Below are 21941 nucleotides of genomic sequence, written 5' to 3'. Positions count from 1 at the left end.
CCATGGGTTGGGAAAATTAGACACAATTTAGGACTTTAAGACAGTAAAAGAGACTGTATGTCTATTCCTTACAGCTTTGTTTTCATTCACACTAAATTAAATATGCCATCTACTCGCAGTCTATGAGAGTGAATTCACAACAGGAAGTACTCCAAACACTGTGTAATCTAAAGAACTCCTTTACAGTTACCTAGAGCAAAATCAGTCCATTTACCAAATATGAATGACCCTGTTAATCCCGCTGTTTGATCCCAGTGTAACAGTGGGATTATGAGGGTCGGGTAGAGGTCAGGGGCTATGGGCAGCAGTGAAGCCAGACTCATTTACACACTTAAAGGATTTCAGTAGTGCAGTGATATACTGCCTCAGTGCTAAAGACACACAACTGCTCGCTGAGACAACACAACAGTCTGTCAATCAGTATTTTTGTCTTTTTAACAAGGTCTTTTTTTTTTTTTTTTTGCGCAAACTGCATAAGATTTTAAGATTTATGAAAGCTGTTTATTTTTCTTACCCCTCTAGCAAATCTTATCTTGTCTGAAGGTTTAGAGATTTTAATAAAAAATAAAATGAAAATAAATATGGATTAAGAAATTATAATAATAATAATTATTATTATTATTATTATTGCACTGCTGGTGTAGAGTTTGGAAAAACTTTTAGCAAAGTCATTATTTTTGCAAATCTTTACAGTAAAAATGACACATTTCACTTTTACCCACAAACCAAATCATCTAACTCATCTAACTATGTGATTTTGCATCTGTGATGATGCAAATGTGGTGCAAAAGTCTCACTAGGTGCTGGGTGTCTTTAGCACTGATAGGGTCACCTTAGGGTCAGTTTCGTTTAGTTATAAAAATCAAACAATGTGAATGGAACATCACCACAACCAAAGCAGAAAATGACCTGTATGGTTAGGGAAATAATATTAGTCTTGTTACAAAAACCATTCCCAAATGACATTTATACACACATTAAATAACACCACATACATTCACAGTTCACCCATAAACATGCACCCTGTTTAACATGCAGTCCATGCATGGGTGTACACACGCACACATACAGTAAACAATAATGCATGCACACACAGCCTGAAAGAGTAAGAGTGAGAGGCAGCCCAGAAAAGTAGAGGACAAATGTCCACCATCGATTCTGCTTATGCTTTTTCATTTGTTTGCGATTAATCAACATACGAACCTCCAACATTAAATTGCTATGTCTGACATATATATTTTCCCCCTGCACTCTCAACTTGCTCTGTGGAATTAAAAAATGAGACAACACATTTGAAAAAAATAAATAAAAAAATCTTGAACCAAAAACTTGAAATGAAAATGTTGTGTAAAACTCTGAATCATTGATTATAAAAAAATTAAAATAAAAAAAAGGAAAAATGTTCGGATTAGCATACTAACATACTTCTTACTATTTTTGCAGTAAATAGCATGTATGATATGCAAAGCATGCATAATATAATATATTATGAATACCCAGAGGAGCTACTACATTCTTTTTTTTTTTTACCGATAAATTAAAATGTATAAAGTTACATTTTCACACAAATAAAATTAAACATGGAAAAAAAATAACTATTTGTTTAAATAGCAGGCAGTATATAGTGTATACTGTGCACTATTCTGTAAGTAGTAAATGAGTATTGCGTTCCGAACATGGCATATGTTTGCCAGAACCAGTTTGGTTCATAACATTTTAAAATGTCTTTGGGTTTCTCCAAAGCATACCAATCAACAGGCAAATCTGTATTTCATTGATCAAAATCAATCAGAATTACTAATAGAAATCATTTGACTATGCAACCAAACTACCACTGATTAGCCAGTCAATGGGCAAATCTGACCGCCTGTTGATTAATCCGGAAAGCTCAAATGATTTGTGCCTCATTTGTGTTGAAAAAACAAAAACAAATAAAAACACAACAACAACAAACATCACATTACAGCACATAAACAATAGCGCAAAAGCAAACATAATTGACCATCACCACAGCAATGAACAGCAAAATTTCACACCATCCATGATGCAAGAACCCCGTAAAAAAAAAAGAAAAGAAGGTGAATCAAAACAATTTTCATCTCAAACAAAAGTAAAGACCTTTGTCTCAGAAGAGCCAGCACCGTCTTTCTCAGTCTGCTCATGCCGTTGGAGATAAAACATCAAGATTAGTTCAAGACACATCATACAACAGCTCTGGATTGTGTGCTAATTATTTGAATATGATTACAGATGTATGCTGGGAAAGTTAGCAGACCTCAAGGGCCAATTCAGAGGTGGCGGATGTGGCCGTGTCCGCACTTGGCTTCTCCACGTCCTCCACCTGTGGACACTAATTTGGTGGCATAATGGACACCATTGTCGGAAAGGAAAAGAAAAGGTGAAATGGATGATGGGAAGGCCTGAATCCCCAATCAAAGTGCATACAGGACGTGTGATATCACAAGGGGCTCGGGAACCGGCTAGTCAGATAGCTAAAGTCCAGTTCAGATATTTCTGTGCAAGGATTTCCCTTTGAGATTGTTTTGCGTTTCATAAGTTATATTTGTTTCAGAGTCTTATAAAATACACTAAAGTGCATGATGAACACTCATCCGAGATTAATATGATAATAATAAGGCTTGTCTAATACATTAAAATTGTATCTTTCCATAAAACTTATAAATATGTATTTTAATTTAAGATTACAGCTGGCTGAGCAATTAAATTGCACTGATGTCTAAAGCAATAAGACAATTTAATAAAGATATATTGAGCATATGTCCGTTAAATACACACTTGAAACTGGCCATAGGATGGACATTTGTGTCTAACACATATTTCAGTGGAGAGCGAGAGCATTTTCATATAGGATGTGGACCATAAATAGGTTCCCACTGCAATGTTGGCTATTTAAACGGACACAAGCTGTGAGCAGGGGGATATTCTACACTTAACATAGAAAATCTGGCACTGGTGCGTGGTGTGTGACAGAAAAAAAGAGATTTAGAAAAGGCAGAAGGCAAACAGCAACATAAAGTGCACAGAGTAGCATTTTAGGAGGTTGGCGGGCACAGAGACAGGAAGGGGGAGGTCAGGAATCGGTTTAGGCGGCGGGGTCACACTGTATTTCCTCTGGAGAGATAATCTCAGCCTCTGCTGGCCTGAAGTGTGCGATCGCTTTGGGCTCCAGGTAGCCGAGCGACATGGCCAGAGGCAATGCCAAAAGCAGTGACAGCACAACAGACTGGCAGGCAGAGAGGCAGACGGCGAAGATAAGCAGGAAGGAGGGAAGAAGGGAAGGGGAGGAGAGGGGCAGGTGACGGTGTAGTCCGGCAGGAAACAGCAGGGCGGTGTAGTCCTCTGGCAGGCAGGGCAGACTGATATACCAGTCCTCATCCAGGAGGGAGGGCAGACGCAGCCCCTTACAGAATCTGAGCATGGAAAGGCCGAGCCGGGGCAGGGTGGAGCGAGATACTGAGGGTGGCTGGGGCTCTTCTGACCCTGGGACCACAGGAGAGGAGGAGGACAGGGCACATATACCATCTCCATCTGAATTGGTGCTCCTGGCGGGATAACTGGTGGAGCCTTCAGCCACCCAGAACAAAGGGTCAGAGTCAAGTTCATGGTGAGGATCAGGGTCACCCTCGGAGATGTCTGACAACACGTCCAGCTCAGAGATGGTGTCGAGGGTGGGTGGGAGGGAGGAGAGGGTGGAGGAGGAGAGGGAAAATGGGAACATGAAGGGAGACTGTGGGGTGGAGACCGTATGCAGGGGTGTACAAACAAAAAAGAAAGAAACAAAAGAGAAATGTGCATGGCAAACATTGTGAGAACACATAAGGGAGTGAGCAGGAAAAGAGAAAGGGAGAGAGAAACACAACATTAGTCAGTGAGCCGAGTAAAAGTCAAGGTCAGCAGTGACGTGGAGCGTGAGGGTTTGGTGTGAGGAATGGCACACTAGGAAAGACATGGGATAGTGCGGGCCGTGTGTGTGTGTGTGTGTGTGTGTGTGTGTGGGTGGGTGTGCATGTGTGTATTAGCATGAGACGGGGCAAGCACTTGACAACAGCACTACTAAAGCTTACAGTGTTGGTGCCGAAGCTCAGGAAAACAGAGGAAGGCATCAAGGGCATTTTCACACTAGGATGTGGACCTGAGCCCATTTGACGTCACAGCTCGGTTCGTTTGGCCGACGTGAAAGCAGTTTTCCGAACTAAAGTGGCTTCAACATGACCCGTGTCGAAGCATCAACACACCGCTTTGACCTCCACGTGAAAATATGCGTTTTGTTTCGATTTTAGTGTTGGCATCGCCCACGTAATTGCACAACTGCTGAATTGTCCGGTAAGGGTCAAAGTGGAAACGGACCCTTTTCACACTTCCGCGTTCACAAAGCAGAAGTCGTCATAGTTGGGTAAATGCAACTATGGCCGCTGCCGATGTGTATGTGTTTTCACAGTCCTTAAAGGTTTTGCCTGCATTTACGTTTGGATTACCAAATGAACTCATCAATGGTTAAATCTAGACTCAACAAAGGTTACAAGTCATTTTTCGAGAGTAATCTGTACGAATACAAAGGTAAGTCAATAAAAATAATTTACTGAGAGGTTGTACAATAAATTAGTAGGCACATATTTATGTATTAAAGGAACTACCTACATAGTTCTATCTATCTACATTTTGTCATAAATTGCAAAAAAAAAAAGGGTACAGTTAACAAATCTTTTGAGTTGTACTTGGTAATACTAACACTTGATTGGGGGCGACGCAGGATGTGAAGGAGTGGAGAGACCCATATCCCGCTACATCTGACTTTTAACCCTGTCAAACACACACTCTCGTGACAGTACAGCTCAGATTCCAAAGTGTTTCACAATTCCACCTGTGGGTGACTGCTGTAAGACCTCATCTTTAAAATACTGTCCACGTTTAATTGCCTGAGCCCACTGAGATTGTACAAAGTTCATGATCTTTTGGAAATTCATGGAAAGACATATACAGACGTTTTCTTTTAGAATTTGTGCAAATAAGAAAACTGTTGTGGCACTGGTTATAACTGTTCTTCCCGATCACCGCAATAGTTTACCCAACTATGACGACATCCACTGTGTGAAAAGGGTGACTTGAACTCTTTTACAATTCTTGCCAGGGGAAACACTAACGCTTCACTAAATAGAGTTCAATGCATTTGGCACTGCTGATGTGAGTCATGTAGAAGCCTCATACTCTGCGCATCAGCGAACTGCCCATGATTTCACTTAAAACAGTGGTCCACATGGACTCTAATACAGTGCGTAAATTGGTCTGTAACTGGAATAAAAAAAAACAACGCTTACTTCTACCCTGAGTGAGTTGTTACCGAGCAGTAGTAGATATGCAAATTACCGCACTTCAGAATCAAATAATACAGTGAGAATAGAGTGGTATGACAGTAATCTGGCCTAATTTATGGACGTGAACTGTGAAATTCTTAATCACATATTCAGGGTTCCATGTCTCTCCCAGTCATTTGTGATATCTGGAAAGTGATTTTTTAAAATAATTTTGATTCTGACTGATTTGCTAATTAATCATTCAGACCAGTTTGTGTAACATTTCAACCAGTCAACTGAAAAAATAAAAGTTTTCCATGACTGTAAGTACCCTGCATATAATTTGTTTCAGCTTTGTATCAACTGTAATTTGCCACAGATGCAAGTGCCGTTCTGTGCATTTAAAGTTTTGGCAGTAAAAACAAATGAATGAGAACAAAAAATGTAGTAAAAAAAAGGGAAGTTAACAACATAACGAACCTGGCTAAAGTGGTAAAACACTGCTTCTAGTACTAACAGTGATATTCATGCAAACATAATGTAGATGAAGCTGAGTAACAGATTGTGGGGCCAAAAATCAAACGGGGATTCAGATCAAGCAATTAAACCAAGTGTGAAAATGCCTGAGAAAAACAAAAGCATCTGTCTGTGTTTTTCAATGGACCACACTGTCCTAAATAAAACTTGTGGAGCAGCCCTAAACCTTATATAATTAACAGGCCAGTGACGGGGTCCACATCCTTTTATATGAGTCAAGGAGGAATGTAAACTGCAAATAACTCTGATATTAATAAAGACGGTTTGTGTGAGTTTGAAGGCAGTTCTACAGATAGGATGAACTTTTCAGAAAGGTTTTCCATCCTCCATTGGTTTTCCTGTAGGGTATCAGTGAAAGGCTCTCTTCATATCAGAGCTGTAGGTTACAGTAGGAATGAGAGTGCTCCCTTCGACCTCACAGACAGCATGAATACAGTGCTTTGACGGACACGAAAATGTCACGTCTGGAAGGCAGACTGACCCATGCCAGATGGGGTCAGCTGAGGCCGGAGGTCGCTCTGTGCATTGTTCAAGAACCGGACACAGTATTGTAAGTTGTGTGTGAGTGTGTGTCTCCAATAGGAATTTAGATCAAAGTAGATCAAAAACTTTTGGGTAATATTATTCAAAGGGGTTAGCTTCTTGATACAAAACAAAAACAGCAAAAGGACCAAAAACCATTCATATAAACACCCTAAAACTGTGTCCTAACCAGGCAATACATATCCGAAATCAAGTTATTTGTTCGGTGTGACGTTACAGATTTGCAGCCAATCAGAACAGATTTGATATTTAATATACATGCATAGCGGAATGTTGAACCAGTGAGATTTCTAAGTGGGCGGGGCTAGCCAGCACAACGCCACATATATAAAAACTAAACTGACAAAATTTCTTGTCGCTTGTCGTTGTCGCAGCTTTTTAGGACATGGAAGAGATATCGTTTTATCACCTCACAACTGGTTAGGACAGAGTATATAAGAGATATGTGCAGTTTGTTGCAGTACTACAGAAAAAAAAAAACATTTAACAGGCATTAAACAGGGTAATATCACAACACTAGGTATTCATCCTGTGCTGTAGTTGTCAACATGAGGAATGTGATGTAGTTCATTGTTAGGTCTCTCTCACCTTGGTATCGGAGTTGCGTTCCAGGGCCGGGCCGTTCTCTCCAGCACCTGCAGTCAGAGCGGAATCCAGAGCTTGACTGTGATCGCTCACATTCAACACAGGAGCTATACCGTCAGAGAGAGACAGAGAGAGATCATGATGACATTCTGTATGAATTATGTAATGTTATGTCCCATTAAGATCAAATTGTAATCCACAGTGTCAAGAAAAGTATGTGAACCCTTTGGAATTAGCTAGTTTTCTTTATTAATTGGTCAAAAAATTTGATCTCATCTTCAAAGTCACAAATATAGACATACACAATGTGCTTAAGCTAACAACATACAAACAATTATAATCTTTCATGTCTTTATGGAACACATCCCATTAAACATTCACAGTGCTGTGGAAAAAGTAAGTGAACCCTTGGATTTAATAACTGGTCAATCCTCCTTTGTCAGCAATAACCTCAACAAAGCGTTTCCGGTAGCTGCGAATCAGACCTGCACAACATTCTTAAGGAATTTTGGACCATTCTTCCTTACAGAACTGCTTCAGCTCAGTCATATTCTTAGGATGTCTGGTGTGAACGGCTCCCTTGAGGTCATTCCACAGCATCTCTATTGGGTGAAGGTCTGGGTTCTGACTGGGCCACCCCAAAAGGTGGAATTTCTTTTTTGAAGCCATTCTGTAGTGGATTTACTTCAATGTTTAGGGTCTAGGATATCTTGATAAACTTGGGAATTAACTTTTCCCTCGATGATGGAAAGCGGTCCAATATCATGATGCTGCCTCCACCGTACTCCAACGTTGGGATGATGTTTTCATGTTGGTTTTTATACATAGTGCTGCGTGTTCTTCCCAAACAATTCAACCTTAGTTTCATCAGTCCACAAAACATTTTCCCAGTAGTGTTGTGGAGTGTCAAGGTGGTCTTTAGCAAACTTCAGGCATGCAGCAATGTTTTTGTTGGAAAGCAGCAGCTTCCTTCATTGTGTCCTGCCATGGACACCATGCCTGTGTTTAATGTTTTCCGTATAGTAGACACATGAACAGAGGTTTTAACCAGTTCCAATGATTCCTTCATGTCTTTAGCTGTCACTCTAGGGTTCTTTTTTTTACCTCATGGAGCATTCTGCGGTGTGCCTTTTGAGTCATCTTAGCTGGATGGCCACTTCTAGGGAGAGCACCCACAGTACTAAATCATCTCCATTTATACACAGTTTGTCTAACTGTGGACAGATGAATATCTAAGCTCTTCAAGATAACTTTGTAACCTTTTCCAGCTTTATGCAAGGCAACAATTCTTGACTGTAGGTCTTCTGAGATCTTTTTTTTTTTTTTTTTGTGAGGCATGGTCCACGTCAGCAGATGCTTCTTGTGAATAGAAAACTTAAAATGTCTGAGTGCTTTTTATAGTAAAAGTAGCTCTAACCCTCACCTCCAATCTCATTTCATTAATTGGATGCCAGGTTTGCCAACTCCTGATTCTAATTAGCTTTTGTTGATGTCATTAACCTAGGGTTTCACTTACTTTTTCCAAACTACATTGAATTTTTGAATGATGTATTCAATATGTACATGAAAAATACAATACTTTTTGTGTAATTAGTTAAAACAGATTGTGTTTGTTCATTATTGTAACTTAGATGAAGATAAAACCAGATTTTAAGACAAATTTATACATAAATGTAGGTAATTCCAAAGGGTTCACATACTTTTTCATGTCACTATATAAGCTGTAGTTATCACTCTCAAGGAGGATATGTTCGGAATGGTATAGTTCCATATTACTCCTACTAATTCTGCAAGGTGCATTATGTACTGTATACTGTGTTGCATACAGAAGTGCAACCTACTGACCTACTACTACTGCCAAAATAACTACAAACACAGCATACTACAAGAAAAACTGTATCCCACAATGTAATGCACCAAATTTGACCTTCCCTTTCCAATGTGGCTAATGAACCAGAAGTTGACTCTTATTTGATTTGACTGCCAACAGTATATGCCAACAGCATATGCAAAATAACTTTATATTTGAGATAGCTGGATAGCACTATTTCAAGTTCGGCACTTTCATGTCCCAGGGGTTGATTTTTAATAAAACAAAATATTTTTGGTAACACTTTCTATGAAGCCCATATTTATAATGCATTGCAAAGGCAGACAGAGACCACTAATAATGGCTTATGATCACATCATAAAGACTTTTGACTGTTTAAACTATGCTGCTTTTGCATGACAGCACTTATACGATACATGAATATTAAATTGCATTACATTATTATTTTACATTATAACTTCTGCAGATACACTTTGATGTTGATTGTGATAATGCATTGTACTCTTTTAGCTATAACTACGAATATGTTATGAATTAATGTATTATAACTGTATTTACAAATATTTAAGAGAATTTCTAACATATAAGTTAAATATAATGTTTGCATTATAAAGCAGTTCGCTAGTATCCCATTCCGAACATAGCCACAATCTCAACTGGGACTCTGGTCACATCCAAAGACAGCAATCACAACCAACTACAGTGTTACAAACAAACATGGGACAAGACTTATATAAGTTTTGTTTCATGTGAGAATCTAGTGCAGAAACCCAGAAGAAATTCCACACAGTAAAAATACAGTTGACTAAATAGCAAACTAAAACCCTAAACATGCGCTGTAACCCGTGAGTTTTGGCCCAATGGCATAACCACCGCTCCCCAATGGAGGAAAACCTGCATTAGGAATCTCTGAATGAATCAGAAAGCGTGGAGGTACACGTGAGCGTTCCTCTCCCTGCTCCTGATACGCCCACATTTCATCGGCATGGCCTTGTTTGAGCTGTGTGAAAGTAGGCTAAAGTTGCCCGTGCTGCTGGGACATCCAGTTCATCACATCGCCAAGTGACAGCTCTGAGATGCTGCTGCAGAACTGGGGCACCACGCAGTTTCCCGAACGTCCACCAGGGGGCGATCTTACCATTGTTAAAAACACACCGTTTCATTCCTATGAATGTGAAATGGGTGTCTGGTTTCCTGTGAGGAAAAACAGGGTCTTCTTAATAGAAGAAAGCTGGGAATGCTGTTTCTCTTCAGTTTTAATTAGCGTAATTACCGACAGCAACCTTAATAAATAGATTTTTTTAGGTCCATGCACTTATGGATTATCAAGACTCTGTCATATGATGCTGATGTGAATAGGAATATATTTTGTACAGAGAGATGTAAGTGGTGGCTGCATAACTTAGCAGATCCGGTAGAGACGAGGGACAGGATTAATTCAGCAATTCCGGAGGGCGTTAACACACTGGCCTCTAAACATGGCATGTCATGTCCACTTTACATCTCTGTAATTAGAAAACACCTTTGACTCCTGTTTGTGTCACCACTGAAAATCCAAAATTCTTAAACAAATTAGGTCAATATAAATATATTTTCAGCAGAACAGGGTTTGATTGAGTGCAATCAGTCATTGTCATTAGGGTCTAATGCAATCTTTAACTCGATCACAACGGTCACCATGTTTACCGAACGATTTGAAGTATTTTGCAAATAAAGGATGGGGCCCCATCTGATTTGATAATGCCCATACACTGACCCACATATAGTAGTGCCATACTTTTCCAGGCAGCTGTGTACATGTAAAAGAAGCTTGACAGTGATGGTTTTCTGTGCAATATCAGTGCTTTTTCATTCCTCTCTGCCTTTTAAACTCTCATTTCCTCAAACACACACTCTAAACTCTCCTGCTCTGTCCAAAGACAGTAAACAGATGTCCCCCTCATTTCCTGTGTCTGCTATGGCAGAGAATATGGACAATGTGGCTACTTCTGTTATGGAAACATAGTAGGAATCTCAAATACAATACAAAATAATTTCTCTGTGAAAACGATATCTGGAACAATGGGCAAACCTAACTTATATAACAACAAATATGTGGGCATTTATGGAAGGCAAGATAAATACCCCTAAAACCCGCCTTTAACACACCACCCTGGTGCCAATGTCACACAACCCGCCCATTTCACAAGCAAGAGGGAAGCTCAAGCTAAGGTATCATGTTATCTAGAATACTGAGTTTATATCAAATGTAAACATTAGCTAGCTATCAAGATAAGTTAGCGTTGACAACACACTGACTGTAACTGTCATGGTGTCCCGAGTGGTCTCTCCCCTCACAGCGTGACGATGTCCCAGCACATCGTCCATGATCTCGAACCATGATCTTTGGGTACCGTTTTGTCCATTGTGCATTTTAACGGATTTATAATATACCCGCAATTTAAACATTTTCCCCAAACCTGTACTGGTGGATACACAACCTGGCAAGTTCGGCAAAACTCCGCCTTAGACACTGACCCCACCACACTCCCCAATTGGCCTTGTTTGGCCCAAGGGTAATCGGTGGGCCAAAGGCCATTGGCTGTTACCCCCAAGAAAGCCCAGGGGAGGCACGATGAAGCCCCGGAAGTGACAGTGGGAACGCAACTGCCCCTGGCACGCACTAGCACGCACTCATTTGGCCCGATAGCAGTTTCAAAAGGTAATAGCCATGTTTCTAAGGCCACACTAATCCATTTTCATTTAAAAGGTCTGTTTTCAGTTTCCAAACATTATCGCTTGCCAAAATAAGCGGTAATTTGGAGAGGTTTCGAAATTCTTTGTTTTCGGTAAAGGAAAACACAGTGTGGATGAGAGGCATAAACATTGAGAAATGAATGCGTTTCCAATACAAAATGTGATTAATGTGTAAATGACATTCAGTAAGATACCTTCTTTTGGCCAAAATTAAAGGCAATCTCGTAATACACACTGTGACAAGCTCAGTAAAGAAATCCATCCAAGATGGTGAACAGAGAGAGAGAGAAAATTGTTGATTCCAAATATAATTTAATCAAAAGTTGACAAAAATACACTATTTTACCCAGTATGTGTGTGCTATGTATTTTAATGCTTATTAGCGTGCTTATTACTGTTACTGAAAATACATTGTGTGGGCTATATGAAAGACACATATACACAATGTATCTTCTAGCCATAGCTAAAATAAAAAAATCTCTCTCCCTTGATAACGATTTATTTAATACAAATTTAATGGAAAACTATGCGAGTGGGGCACTCAGTGGCACAGAAGAAATTTGAGCAGCCCCAGAGGTCGTCACTGAATGCCTAATGGTGGCACAAGTGTGCATACATTCAAATAAAGTGATGGTTTAGAATTTTAGGATGCAGTATATAGTCCACCCAACACATTTGGTGTGCAACTTCCTTTAGAAAGTAGCTGCCATATGTACATAGTACCCAGCAAGGCAGTGTGCTAATGTTTGGAACAGAGCCAAATAATCTGTATTATGTAACTACATTACCATAATATGATTTTAAAAGTTTAAGTAGTCATAAAACTAACATTTCTAAATCAATTACAATTCTCCTTGAGCTGGCCACCGGCTTCACATACACAAGCGTTAGACATTACACATGCAGAGCAGTCCTCAGATGAACTGCCTCATTCATCGCTGTGAGATTTCCTGCAGATAAAGAGTTCATGAACTGGAACTCAACACAGCCCAGGGACATGTTCACTGAGATACATGCTGCTTCACATCAACGGGGGCAACATCAACCACCAGCTTGTTTTCTGTTCCTCTGATGATACTGATGAGTTTTGGGCAAGTTATGAAAAAAACAATAAAAAAACAAAACAAAACAACAACAACAACAACAACAAAAAAAACAGCTTTTGTAAGCACTGTCTTTCATTGGAGACCAAAAGAGTTCTCTGAGGAATAAAACATTTCCTGTAGCACTCGTGTGTGTTTGTTGGCGGGAGTCGATTGACAGTCACACACCAGCACAAAGACTCTTGCGTCGTGTTCAGGTGTTCAATAAAGATCACCTAAAGCTCAAATGTCCAGAAACCATGACTTCTACTACCTTTCAGTTCATATTAAATGGGTCATATGACGGAAAACAGGATTTTTTATTTATTTTTTAATAAGAGAATTTGATGTCCCATACAGAAAACGTCCTCCTCTGTCCACCCAGAACATTTAGTAGTGGTGTTTGGTAAGGCAAACATCACTATTACTGTTGCTCATACTTAGTTTTTGATCAGAACAAACCCCTGACTCTATAAAATGTGTAAAGTAACTCTTCCCATGCCATTTGTATTACGGACATGAATGACAACTTAGATCATGCGGCTTGTTGAGGAAAGGTGTGCTATTACTTTTTCCCCATGGCTCAGTATCTAGCCTGCTCAGTGCATCCACGTGAGAGCTAACAAACTCATTGACTATTTATACACAGACACTAATTGCAATTTAAAAAGCCACAGGTGTGGGAAATTAACCTTTAATTGCCATATAAAACTGTGTGTGTCACCTTGTGTGTCTGTAACAAGGCCAAACATTCAAGGGTATGTAAACGTTTGATCAGGGCCATTTGGGTGATTTCTGTTATCATTATGATTTAAAAAGGAGCCAAACAACTATGTGATAATGAATGGCTTCATATGATCACTATCCTTAAATAAAAGACAAAATTTCACAATTTCTGCCAGGGTATGCAAACTTTTGAGCACAACTGTATAAAAAAAAAAAAAGATAATTTCATGACCCCTTTAATGGTTCTTGAACATGCATTACTTCGCCGATGTGGACGCAACAGAGCCAAAATACTCAACATTTCAAGCACTACCATTCAGCGCCACTGCAACACCAGGGTGGTCTAACTCCATAAAAAATGACTCTTCTGAGTGTTTTTCTTTAAATATTTTTTTTATCTTTTAGTGAATCAAAAACTTGTTGAATCGCAAGTCATTCATTTTGTCAAGTCAGACTCAAAATAAACCAATAATTGTTACTGTGTTATGTGTACTTATTGTTGGTGAGACTTAAATCAGAATAATACCTGAATGGTTGTACACATTATGAGTTTTGTTAGTTTTGAGTTTTGTTGCATTTGTGATATTGGCATACAGTATGTGGTGTTTTATCAAAATGTACAAATGGATAAAATACCTTAATTAAAAAGTATGTGTAAACATGTCACTTGTGAGAATCTGTGCTGTTAATATCTGAAATTATCTCATCATTTGGTAACAAGCTGCTGAGGGCAGTAAATACATTACGAATTACATTTAAATTTACTCAAAAGTACTAAAAGAATTATTAATGGAAACTGGATCATTCAGAAAAATCGAAACAGGAATTCTTTACGATTTCCATCCCTAGCTGTGGGATAAAAAAGTGCATCAATAAATATTCATCATGCACATATAGGAAAAAGCAGTGATACCTCCATCAAGACTGCACGAGATGCGTTTACTGGAGGTGCGTTGGAAGTACGGCGTGGGGCGGTCGATAAGGGTACTGGCCTGTCGCGTCTGAGCCTGCGTTCTACCACTGTAACGGAACTTGGAACCCAGAGTCAGGAACTTAGTCTTGGTGGGCTGCTCAGGAGTCATCAACCTGCAAACACAATAAGCACACAACACCGTTCAGAAGAAGTATACTCTCATATGAAAACACGTGGAGATATACTCATAATAGAAGTGGTTTTGAAAGTATAATCATAAAACAAACATAACACATGTTAGCATGACACTGGTGTGATACTATCACTAACAAACCCTGTAAGTGCTACGTTATATCCAATCTCAAATACCTTGTATCCAAACTAGAGCTGTCAAGTGCTTAAAAATTAATGACATATGTTGTTTCATGAATCAAATTAATTGCACATTAATAATTGCTGTAAAAAGCACCGAACTGAAGATAATTCGAAGACATTACATTATGACAGACAAAAAATTTCCAGAAAATTTACAATAAGCTTATCAATGGCCTATAATCCACAGTAATTAATTCTGCAATAAAGGTGTCAGTCACTCCAAGGTAAAATTAGAGGAGATGTTCTTGTACTCGGGCAATGTTTTGCACTTGCTTGTTTTTGGCCATTTTGCTTTTTTCAGCATCACAGCTCTGTAATTGGATACTATTTGTGTCTCGCACTATGTTTTTGTGTACAGTTTGAAAAACTTGTCTTGAGACGAATCCACCTTGAAGTCCTGCCTAAAAAGGACAATCTGGACAACTTTACAGCTCAAATAACAGCTCAAATAACACATTTTTACTGAAGACTTTGAGTATATTTCCATTAAACACAAGTCCCGTTTGTTTTTAGACAGTAAAAATCATTATCTGAGAACTGGAGACGTGTTGTGAAATTGTACGTGGAGTATTAAAAAGTTTAAAATGAGATATTTCTGAGCAAAGACTGAGATCGATCTGATTGTGCTGGCGCGCGTGAGAGTTTTATCTTGTTCTGAGCCAAAACCAACAGCAACACTAGCCTGCAGGTAATGTGCTTTGAGTTAAAGTCAGTCTGAAACATGCCCTCTCAGACATATTAACATAATGCCATCATGTCTTTAACCTGATTCCTTCTACGTCTGGCCCCGAGGAGGTCCCGTAAAGATATAAAGACACATGTGCAGCCTGCACTCTGGAGGGAAAGGTTTTGCTGCAGGACGCATGCTCATGGAGAGAGGTTGCTGAAGGACAATGACAAACTCTGTGGTGCCTCAAACACTTTGATCAGTCTGGAGATCTTCACGGCACAATCTGCTGTTCAGAAGTATGTGCACACACTGTCACGGTCCTGTCACCTTGTCAGGTTGGGTTTTTGTCGGGAGAGTGATTGCCTTCCAGTCTGCTGGCCGCTGTTCTCTGAACCTCACTATGCTTCAATGGAGGATTCATACGAATCTGCTCCAGATTTCTCACTCGCCTACGAACACACTATTCCTCGTCTCTGCCCTCGTGTCAGTAGAGTGATTGCTTTCCAGTCTGCTGGGCACTGTTCCTCTGCTCTTTGGTCTCTTGCTCTGTGACGGAACAATCCAGCCATGATGGACCCAGCGGAGAAATCTACTCTTCGTTCTGCCCTGTCTCAGCAGGGAGCTTTACTGGGAAGTCAGCAGAATCAAATCTCCGCAAATATCCGGGCTCTGGAGATGATGGCATCACAGCTCGCTGAGCTCACCTCAGTCATCCAACAACTCCACTAGTCTCCCGATACTGGCCTCACCCAGAAATCACCCTCACCGGCTCCGGCGATCCCCCATGTTTCTGGATGCTTCGAGCCCTGCCCTAATCCTCCAGCCCCATTCTCAGGTGAGGTGGACTCTTGTTGCTCCTTCCTTACACAGTTGCAGCATTCTGCTTTCCCGTCGAAGTCAATGAAGGTGGCATACGTCATCACACTCCTTACTGGAAGGGCCGCTGTTTGGGGAACCGCCATGTGGGACAACGGACTTCCCTGTTGCACATCATTTCTAACCTTCGCCACGGAGCTCTGCCGAGTGTTCGATCCGCCCTGCTGTAGTGTGGATCAACCAGTCACGCTGTTTCCGAAATTTGTGGATTCCAGGGCCAAAGGGTTTCCGATGGTCCAGTTTGACAAACCCGATGGAAGAGCCGGGCACCTGCTCCTTAGTTGCCGACAGCATCCAAGGCCACGGAGGCCATTCCCTTACCACTACCAGCGGCCACAGGGGCCGTTCCCCTTTTGCTGACAGTGCTCACGGCCACGGAGGCCGTTCCCTTGCCACTGCCAGCATCCACAGTGGCCGTTCCCCTGCCGCTGCCAGCATCCACGGCCACAGAGGCCGTTCTCCTGCCGCTGTCAGTGCTCACTGCCACGGAGGCAGTTTCCCCTTCCCTACCTGTGTTCATGACCATGGAGGTCGTTCCCATGTCACTGTCTGTGCCTACGGCCACAGAGGCCATTCCCCTGCAACTGCCAGTGTCCACAGCCACGGAGGAAACTCCCCTGCCACTGCCAGCGTCCACGGCCACAAAGGCCATTCCCCTACCACTTCCAGCGTCCATGGAGTCCGTTTCTCTGCCGCTGCCAGCGTCCACGGAGGCTGTTTCCCTGCCGCTGCCAGCATCCACGAAGGCTTTTCCCCTGACGCTGACAACATCCATGGCCACGGAGGCCGTTTCCCTGCCGCTGCCATTATCCACGGCCATGGAGGCCATTCCCCTGCTGTTGGCAGCGTCCACGGCCACGGAGGCCATTCCCCTGCCATTGTCAGTGTCCACGGCCACGGAGGCCATTCCCCTGCCATTGTCAGCGTCCTCGGCCATGGAGGCCATTCCCCTGCTGCTGCCAGCATCCACAGCAGCCATTTCCCTGTCACTGCCTGTGCTCACAACCAAGGAGGTCGTTCCCCTGCCACTGCCAGTTCCCATGGCCATGGAGGTCATTCCCGTCACTGCCTGTGCTCACAGCCACGGAGGCTGTTCCCCAGTCCATGTCGGTCCTCACAGCCACGGAGGCTGTTCCCCAGGCCATGTCGGCCTTCACAGCCACGGAGGCTGTTCCCCAGTCCCTGCCAGTCCTCACAGCCACGGAGGCCGTTCCCCAGTCTCTGCTAGGGCTGGGTGATGTGCAAAAAAATGGAAAAAATATTGTGATATCCGATTACATCATCAACCCCCATGCTGACTGTCTGTGAATATTTTTGCTTTTATTGATTTTGCTTTAAAAATTTAATTCATGAATTGAAACGCGAAAAACGTAAAAGATATTTCTAAATTAAAATTGCATTTTAAACTAAATGAAAAGAGCAATTAAAATAATGAAGTGATAAAAAAAAATGTATAAAACCACCTCCCCAAATGCAAACATTTACCATCTCCAACAGCCTCATTTGCTATCACGCAGTATCTGTCTATGACAACATGTGGGAAATTACTAATAGCCTAAAAAATAAAGAACTAAAAACAATCATAAATGTTATGATAATAATAATTATAAAAATAATAATATAAATATAAATATACCATTACCTCTAGAAAGTTCAACACAACCAACATAATTGCCACTTTCAAAATGGCTAAAACAATTTGTAACTTCACTTAGTCTGTGCCTAAACAAATAGAAAACACAATTCCCTTGTGTTCCCAAAATAATGCTTCCAAATGTGTGTTCTCACTGAATTTGTGCTTGTATTGCATTTTCTTAATGCTGCCTAAAGAAAATAAAAGAGAACTCAATTTTAGGTTCAAGTTGAATGTGGTCTTGTTATTTTATGATTTAATCACTTTCGTCTTTGTTTCTTTGATACAAAGATTTATTTGAGTGAACCTGCAGAGTTGCGCTTACAATGCATGTTAAGTGCGAACTGCTCCATGGAAATAAAGCAAACTAAACTTTGAGTACCTCCCAAGATGGTCTGAGGTCAATTGCAGCATTCTCATACACAACACTATTCTTGCAAACAATTTTCAGACGACTGAAACAAAGAAGAGTGAGAACTCTTTACATGTGCATCCACGAGACGCTCCCGCTGCAGGCCTCTGAACAAACAGCACATCAGACACGGGCATTGACAACTATTGTTTGTTCTTAAAAATATAATAAAGTGTGTTTCTTCAAGTGCATGTCTTTGTGTTTAACAGCATTTCTTGTCATGTGTTACTCAAAGACGTCTTACAGGTCAACCACCACTGTTGCGGGTAGATGAACAAATTTACCTGCTCATGAAACACCTGCATTTGGAGGAGGAGCTTGCGAATAAGGAGCTGGATTCAGCCTCGTCCCATTTGGTGGGGATGCATGTGCAAACAAACACAAAAACAAAAACAAAAAAACACCCTGTGCTACTATTTAATATATTATCTGGCGACTTCCCAGATCCATGGTTTTGCCTTTTACCAACACTGTCGATCATCGTCTGTCAATGAGTGTCGAAATCGGCATCGGGAGATTTGTAAAACATCGTCCATATTCGATAACATCGTCCTATCGCCCGGCCCTATTCTGTCCAAGACCAACCAAAATTTCCACCGGCCCAGCCAAGTGACTATTCTATTCCATTTTATTCTATTCTGTATTCTATTCTTTTCTGGATTCTTTTCTGTTCTGTACAAGGCTGGCCAAAATTTCCATCGGCCCAGCCATATGACTCTGTTCTATTCTATTCTCTTTTCTATTTTATTTTTTTATTCTGTATTCTATTCTACATTCTGTTGTATGTTCTATATATTCTATTTTGTCCTATATTCTCTTTCCTTTATTCTATATTTTATTGTATTCTTTTCTATAGTCTATTCCTATTCGAGGCCAAGAATCAAAAAATGGCTCTGTTCTAGATTTAGCAGAGGACACATGCAATGTTGCCATATATTTTTGTCAAAATGGTCATTTTTAAGCATATTTTACTGGCTTACTGTTTGGAACAGCTTTCATCTTCATTTCATGCCTAAAAATGCTGCCTAGGTAGGCACTAGGGTTTGAGTTTGGTTTGAACAGAGCCAGTGTGTGTCAGAGAGCAAGACAAAGAGACCCAAGAGCAGAGGAAAAGTTCAAAGGATTTATTAACTATAAATATTCACTTCAACTGTGCTGGCGAAGACTGAGGATCCCGGCACCGGCTGCAGTAGCTGGGGGATGTTTTTGGGCAAATCCGTGAATAGTGTGTTCGTAGGCAAGTGTGTATGTTAAGTCAGGAGCAGATTCGTAGGAATCCTCAGTTGAAGCGTAGTGAGGTGCAGAGAACAACGCCCAGCAGACTGGAAGGCAATTGCTCTCCCAACACGTGTGCAGAGATGAGGAATCCTCAGTTGAAGTGTAGTGAGGTGCAGAGAACAACGCCCAGCAAACTGGAAGGCAACCACACTCCCAACACGCGAGCAGAGACGGGAAACCAAACAGATACACGAGACAGGACCAACTAGGCAGAGAGTGTGAGGTAAGTACTTCACATCAAACAGCTTTCAATAATGATAATGCACAACATACTACAGACTACATACAACTACATTCAACAATCCAGCAAAGAACATGATACACGAGGGTATTAAAATAAGCAGGAACAAACAAGGGACAGGTGTTTAAGGAAAGGGGAGTGGTCCGGAGGCCTGGGAGGAGTCCTCAGGGCAGAGGTGGGGTCTGGCTGCCAGGCGGCCTCAGGGCTGAGAGGACAGAGTACTGGCCGGTGGCCGCTGGACCGGGGTCAAAGGACTGGGTGGCAGCTGCTGGACAGTGGTCAAAGGACTGGACAGGGGGCAGTGAACTGGGTGGCAGCCGCTGGACAGGGTTCAGGAGAGAGCAGCTCAGGGGGCGAAGCCGTGGTAAGCTCAGGTGTGGGCGCTTGTCGCAGCAGGGGAAAGGCCTCCGAGGCCGTGGACACTGGCTGTGACGGGAACGGCCTCTGCAGCCGTGACCACTGGCAGCTGCAACTGGGGAGTGGCCTCCGTGGCCGTGGGCACGACAGAGACTGGGGAACGGCCTCCGTGGCCATGACCACTGGCAGCTGCAACTGGGGAGCGGCCTCCGCGTTCGTGGGCCCCGACAGCTGCAACTGGGGAGCGGCCTCCGTGGCCCCCGACAGAGACTGGGGAACGACCTCTGTGGCCGTGGGACCCGACAGAGTACAGGATACATTATAGAATAAAATGGAATAGAATAGTGTCATATGGCGGTGGAACTTTTGGCCAGTCTTCTACAGAACAAAACAGAATCCAGAAAAGAATAGAAAAGAATACATAATGAAATAGAATACAGAATAGAATGAAATTGAATAGAATGGAGTTACATGGCTGGACCGGAGGAAATTTTAGGCCAGTCTTGTACAGAACAGAATATAACACAGAATAGAATATAGAATATAATAGAATAAAATGGAATAAAATAGAATAGAATAAAATGAAACAGAAACAGATACATTTAAAAAAAAATATTGTAAATGCTTTTTAGAGGCATAAATGCAATTTAATAATTGCTCCTAACTACTGTATATTAAATAGAAAATCTAAAACAAACAAGAAATGTGACAACATTTTTAATTCATAAATGTAATCTTTTTATAAAATTCCACTGATAACACAAAAACTCATGTGTATCTTTAATTACACATTGTCATATGAACAAGCAGTCAGTAATTGCACAGCTTGATTAAAGTCTCAAAGGTCAGAAGTACTTGATATAAACAGAAACAGTTCCAGAGACACTTTCGTTTGAATTATGTAGCCTAATGTTGTACTTCAGGATAGTGAACCTTCAACAGTTCTTATTTAATTTTGAGTTGGAAATGAATACTTTTGAATACCGCTTCGATTGATGTATAAGTGGTTTTGATTCACTAAAAAGAACTGGCTCATTAGAGTCATTAGTTCAGGAATAAGAATACACTAGGTGTGCTGTGTGTTTTATGATGAAGATTCAGTAGAGGGCAGTGCCGCAGGAAACACTGTCAGAGTATTTTAGCACAGTGCTCCGCCAGCATCGGCGGAAAACTGCACATGCGAGAACCGTTAACAGAATCAAAAGTCATGAAAATCACACGGTTTCGGAATTTACAAAAAATAAAAATAAACAAAAGTAGGTTCTTTGTTCCCAACCCTACTGGCCAGTCTTGTAATAGAGAGGTAGAGAATTTCTGCACCCAGCAGCACAGATGTCATGTGAAGTCAGTGTGGCCCACCATCTGCATTACACACACCTCACTGCATGCTCACTTCACACACGCTACAGCAACCCGACCGCTCACAGCACACATAACAGTCAAGACAAAAACAACCCATTCAAGTCCAAACACACACACACCTGGAGCACAATCAACACTTGTGTGTCTGATGAAGGGATGTCAAATGTGTGTGTGTTTACCTAAAGAAGGTGTGGTGTTCCACACACACTTTCCAAACTCTTTTGGCCGCACGATGGTTGGGCAACTTGAAGCCAACTGTACTCTCAAACTGCTCAGCCTGAAAAACAAAGACTTCATGAAACATGAATGAGATATGAAAATGGATAAAATATGAGCACCTTGACCAAAATACGAGTCCACTCCTGTTCCTGTGAGCGTATCTGTACTAAACGGAATCATGATAAAGACAATAACAAAAAGTACCATGGTATTTGGTATTTTTTGAAATTGTAAGCATCAAGTAAATACCATG

General features: G+C 41.2%; 1 protein-coding gene across 9 annotated transcripts in view; it reads right to left on the bottom strand.

Moving 5' to 3' along the window:
- Nucleotides 1-21941, bottom strand: part of LOC127409882 (protein 4.1-like) — a 160055-nt gene that overhangs the window by 29570 nt on the left and 108544 nt on the right. For 4 of the 9 annotated variants that reach the window (XM_051644813.1, XM_051644816.1, XM_051644817.1 and 1 more), the window contains exons 11-16: nucleotides 21649-21746; nucleotides 14266-14438; nucleotides 6981-7084; nucleotides 2276-2350; nucleotides 2119-2154; nucleotides 1204-1263 (exon numbers count right to left, since the gene is read on the bottom strand). In XM_051644813.1, the coding sequence (XP_051500773.1) occupies nucleotides 1204-1263; nucleotides 2119-2154; nucleotides 2276-2350; nucleotides 6981-7084; nucleotides 14266-14438; nucleotides 21649-21746 (546 nt within the window). The other 5 variants (XM_051644818.1, XM_051644821.1, XM_051644814.1 and 2 more) reach the window with 4 other exon arrangements.

Source organism: Myxocyprinus asiaticus, chromosome 19 (genome assembly GCF_019703515.2).
Source record: "Myxocyprinus asiaticus isolate MX2 ecotype Aquarium Trade chromosome 19, UBuf_Myxa_2, whole genome shotgun sequence".
NCBI lineage: Eukaryota > Metazoa > Chordata > Actinopteri > Cypriniformes > Catostomidae > Myxocyprinus > Myxocyprinus asiaticus.
This window is presented reverse-complemented; position numbering and strand designations above follow the sequence as displayed.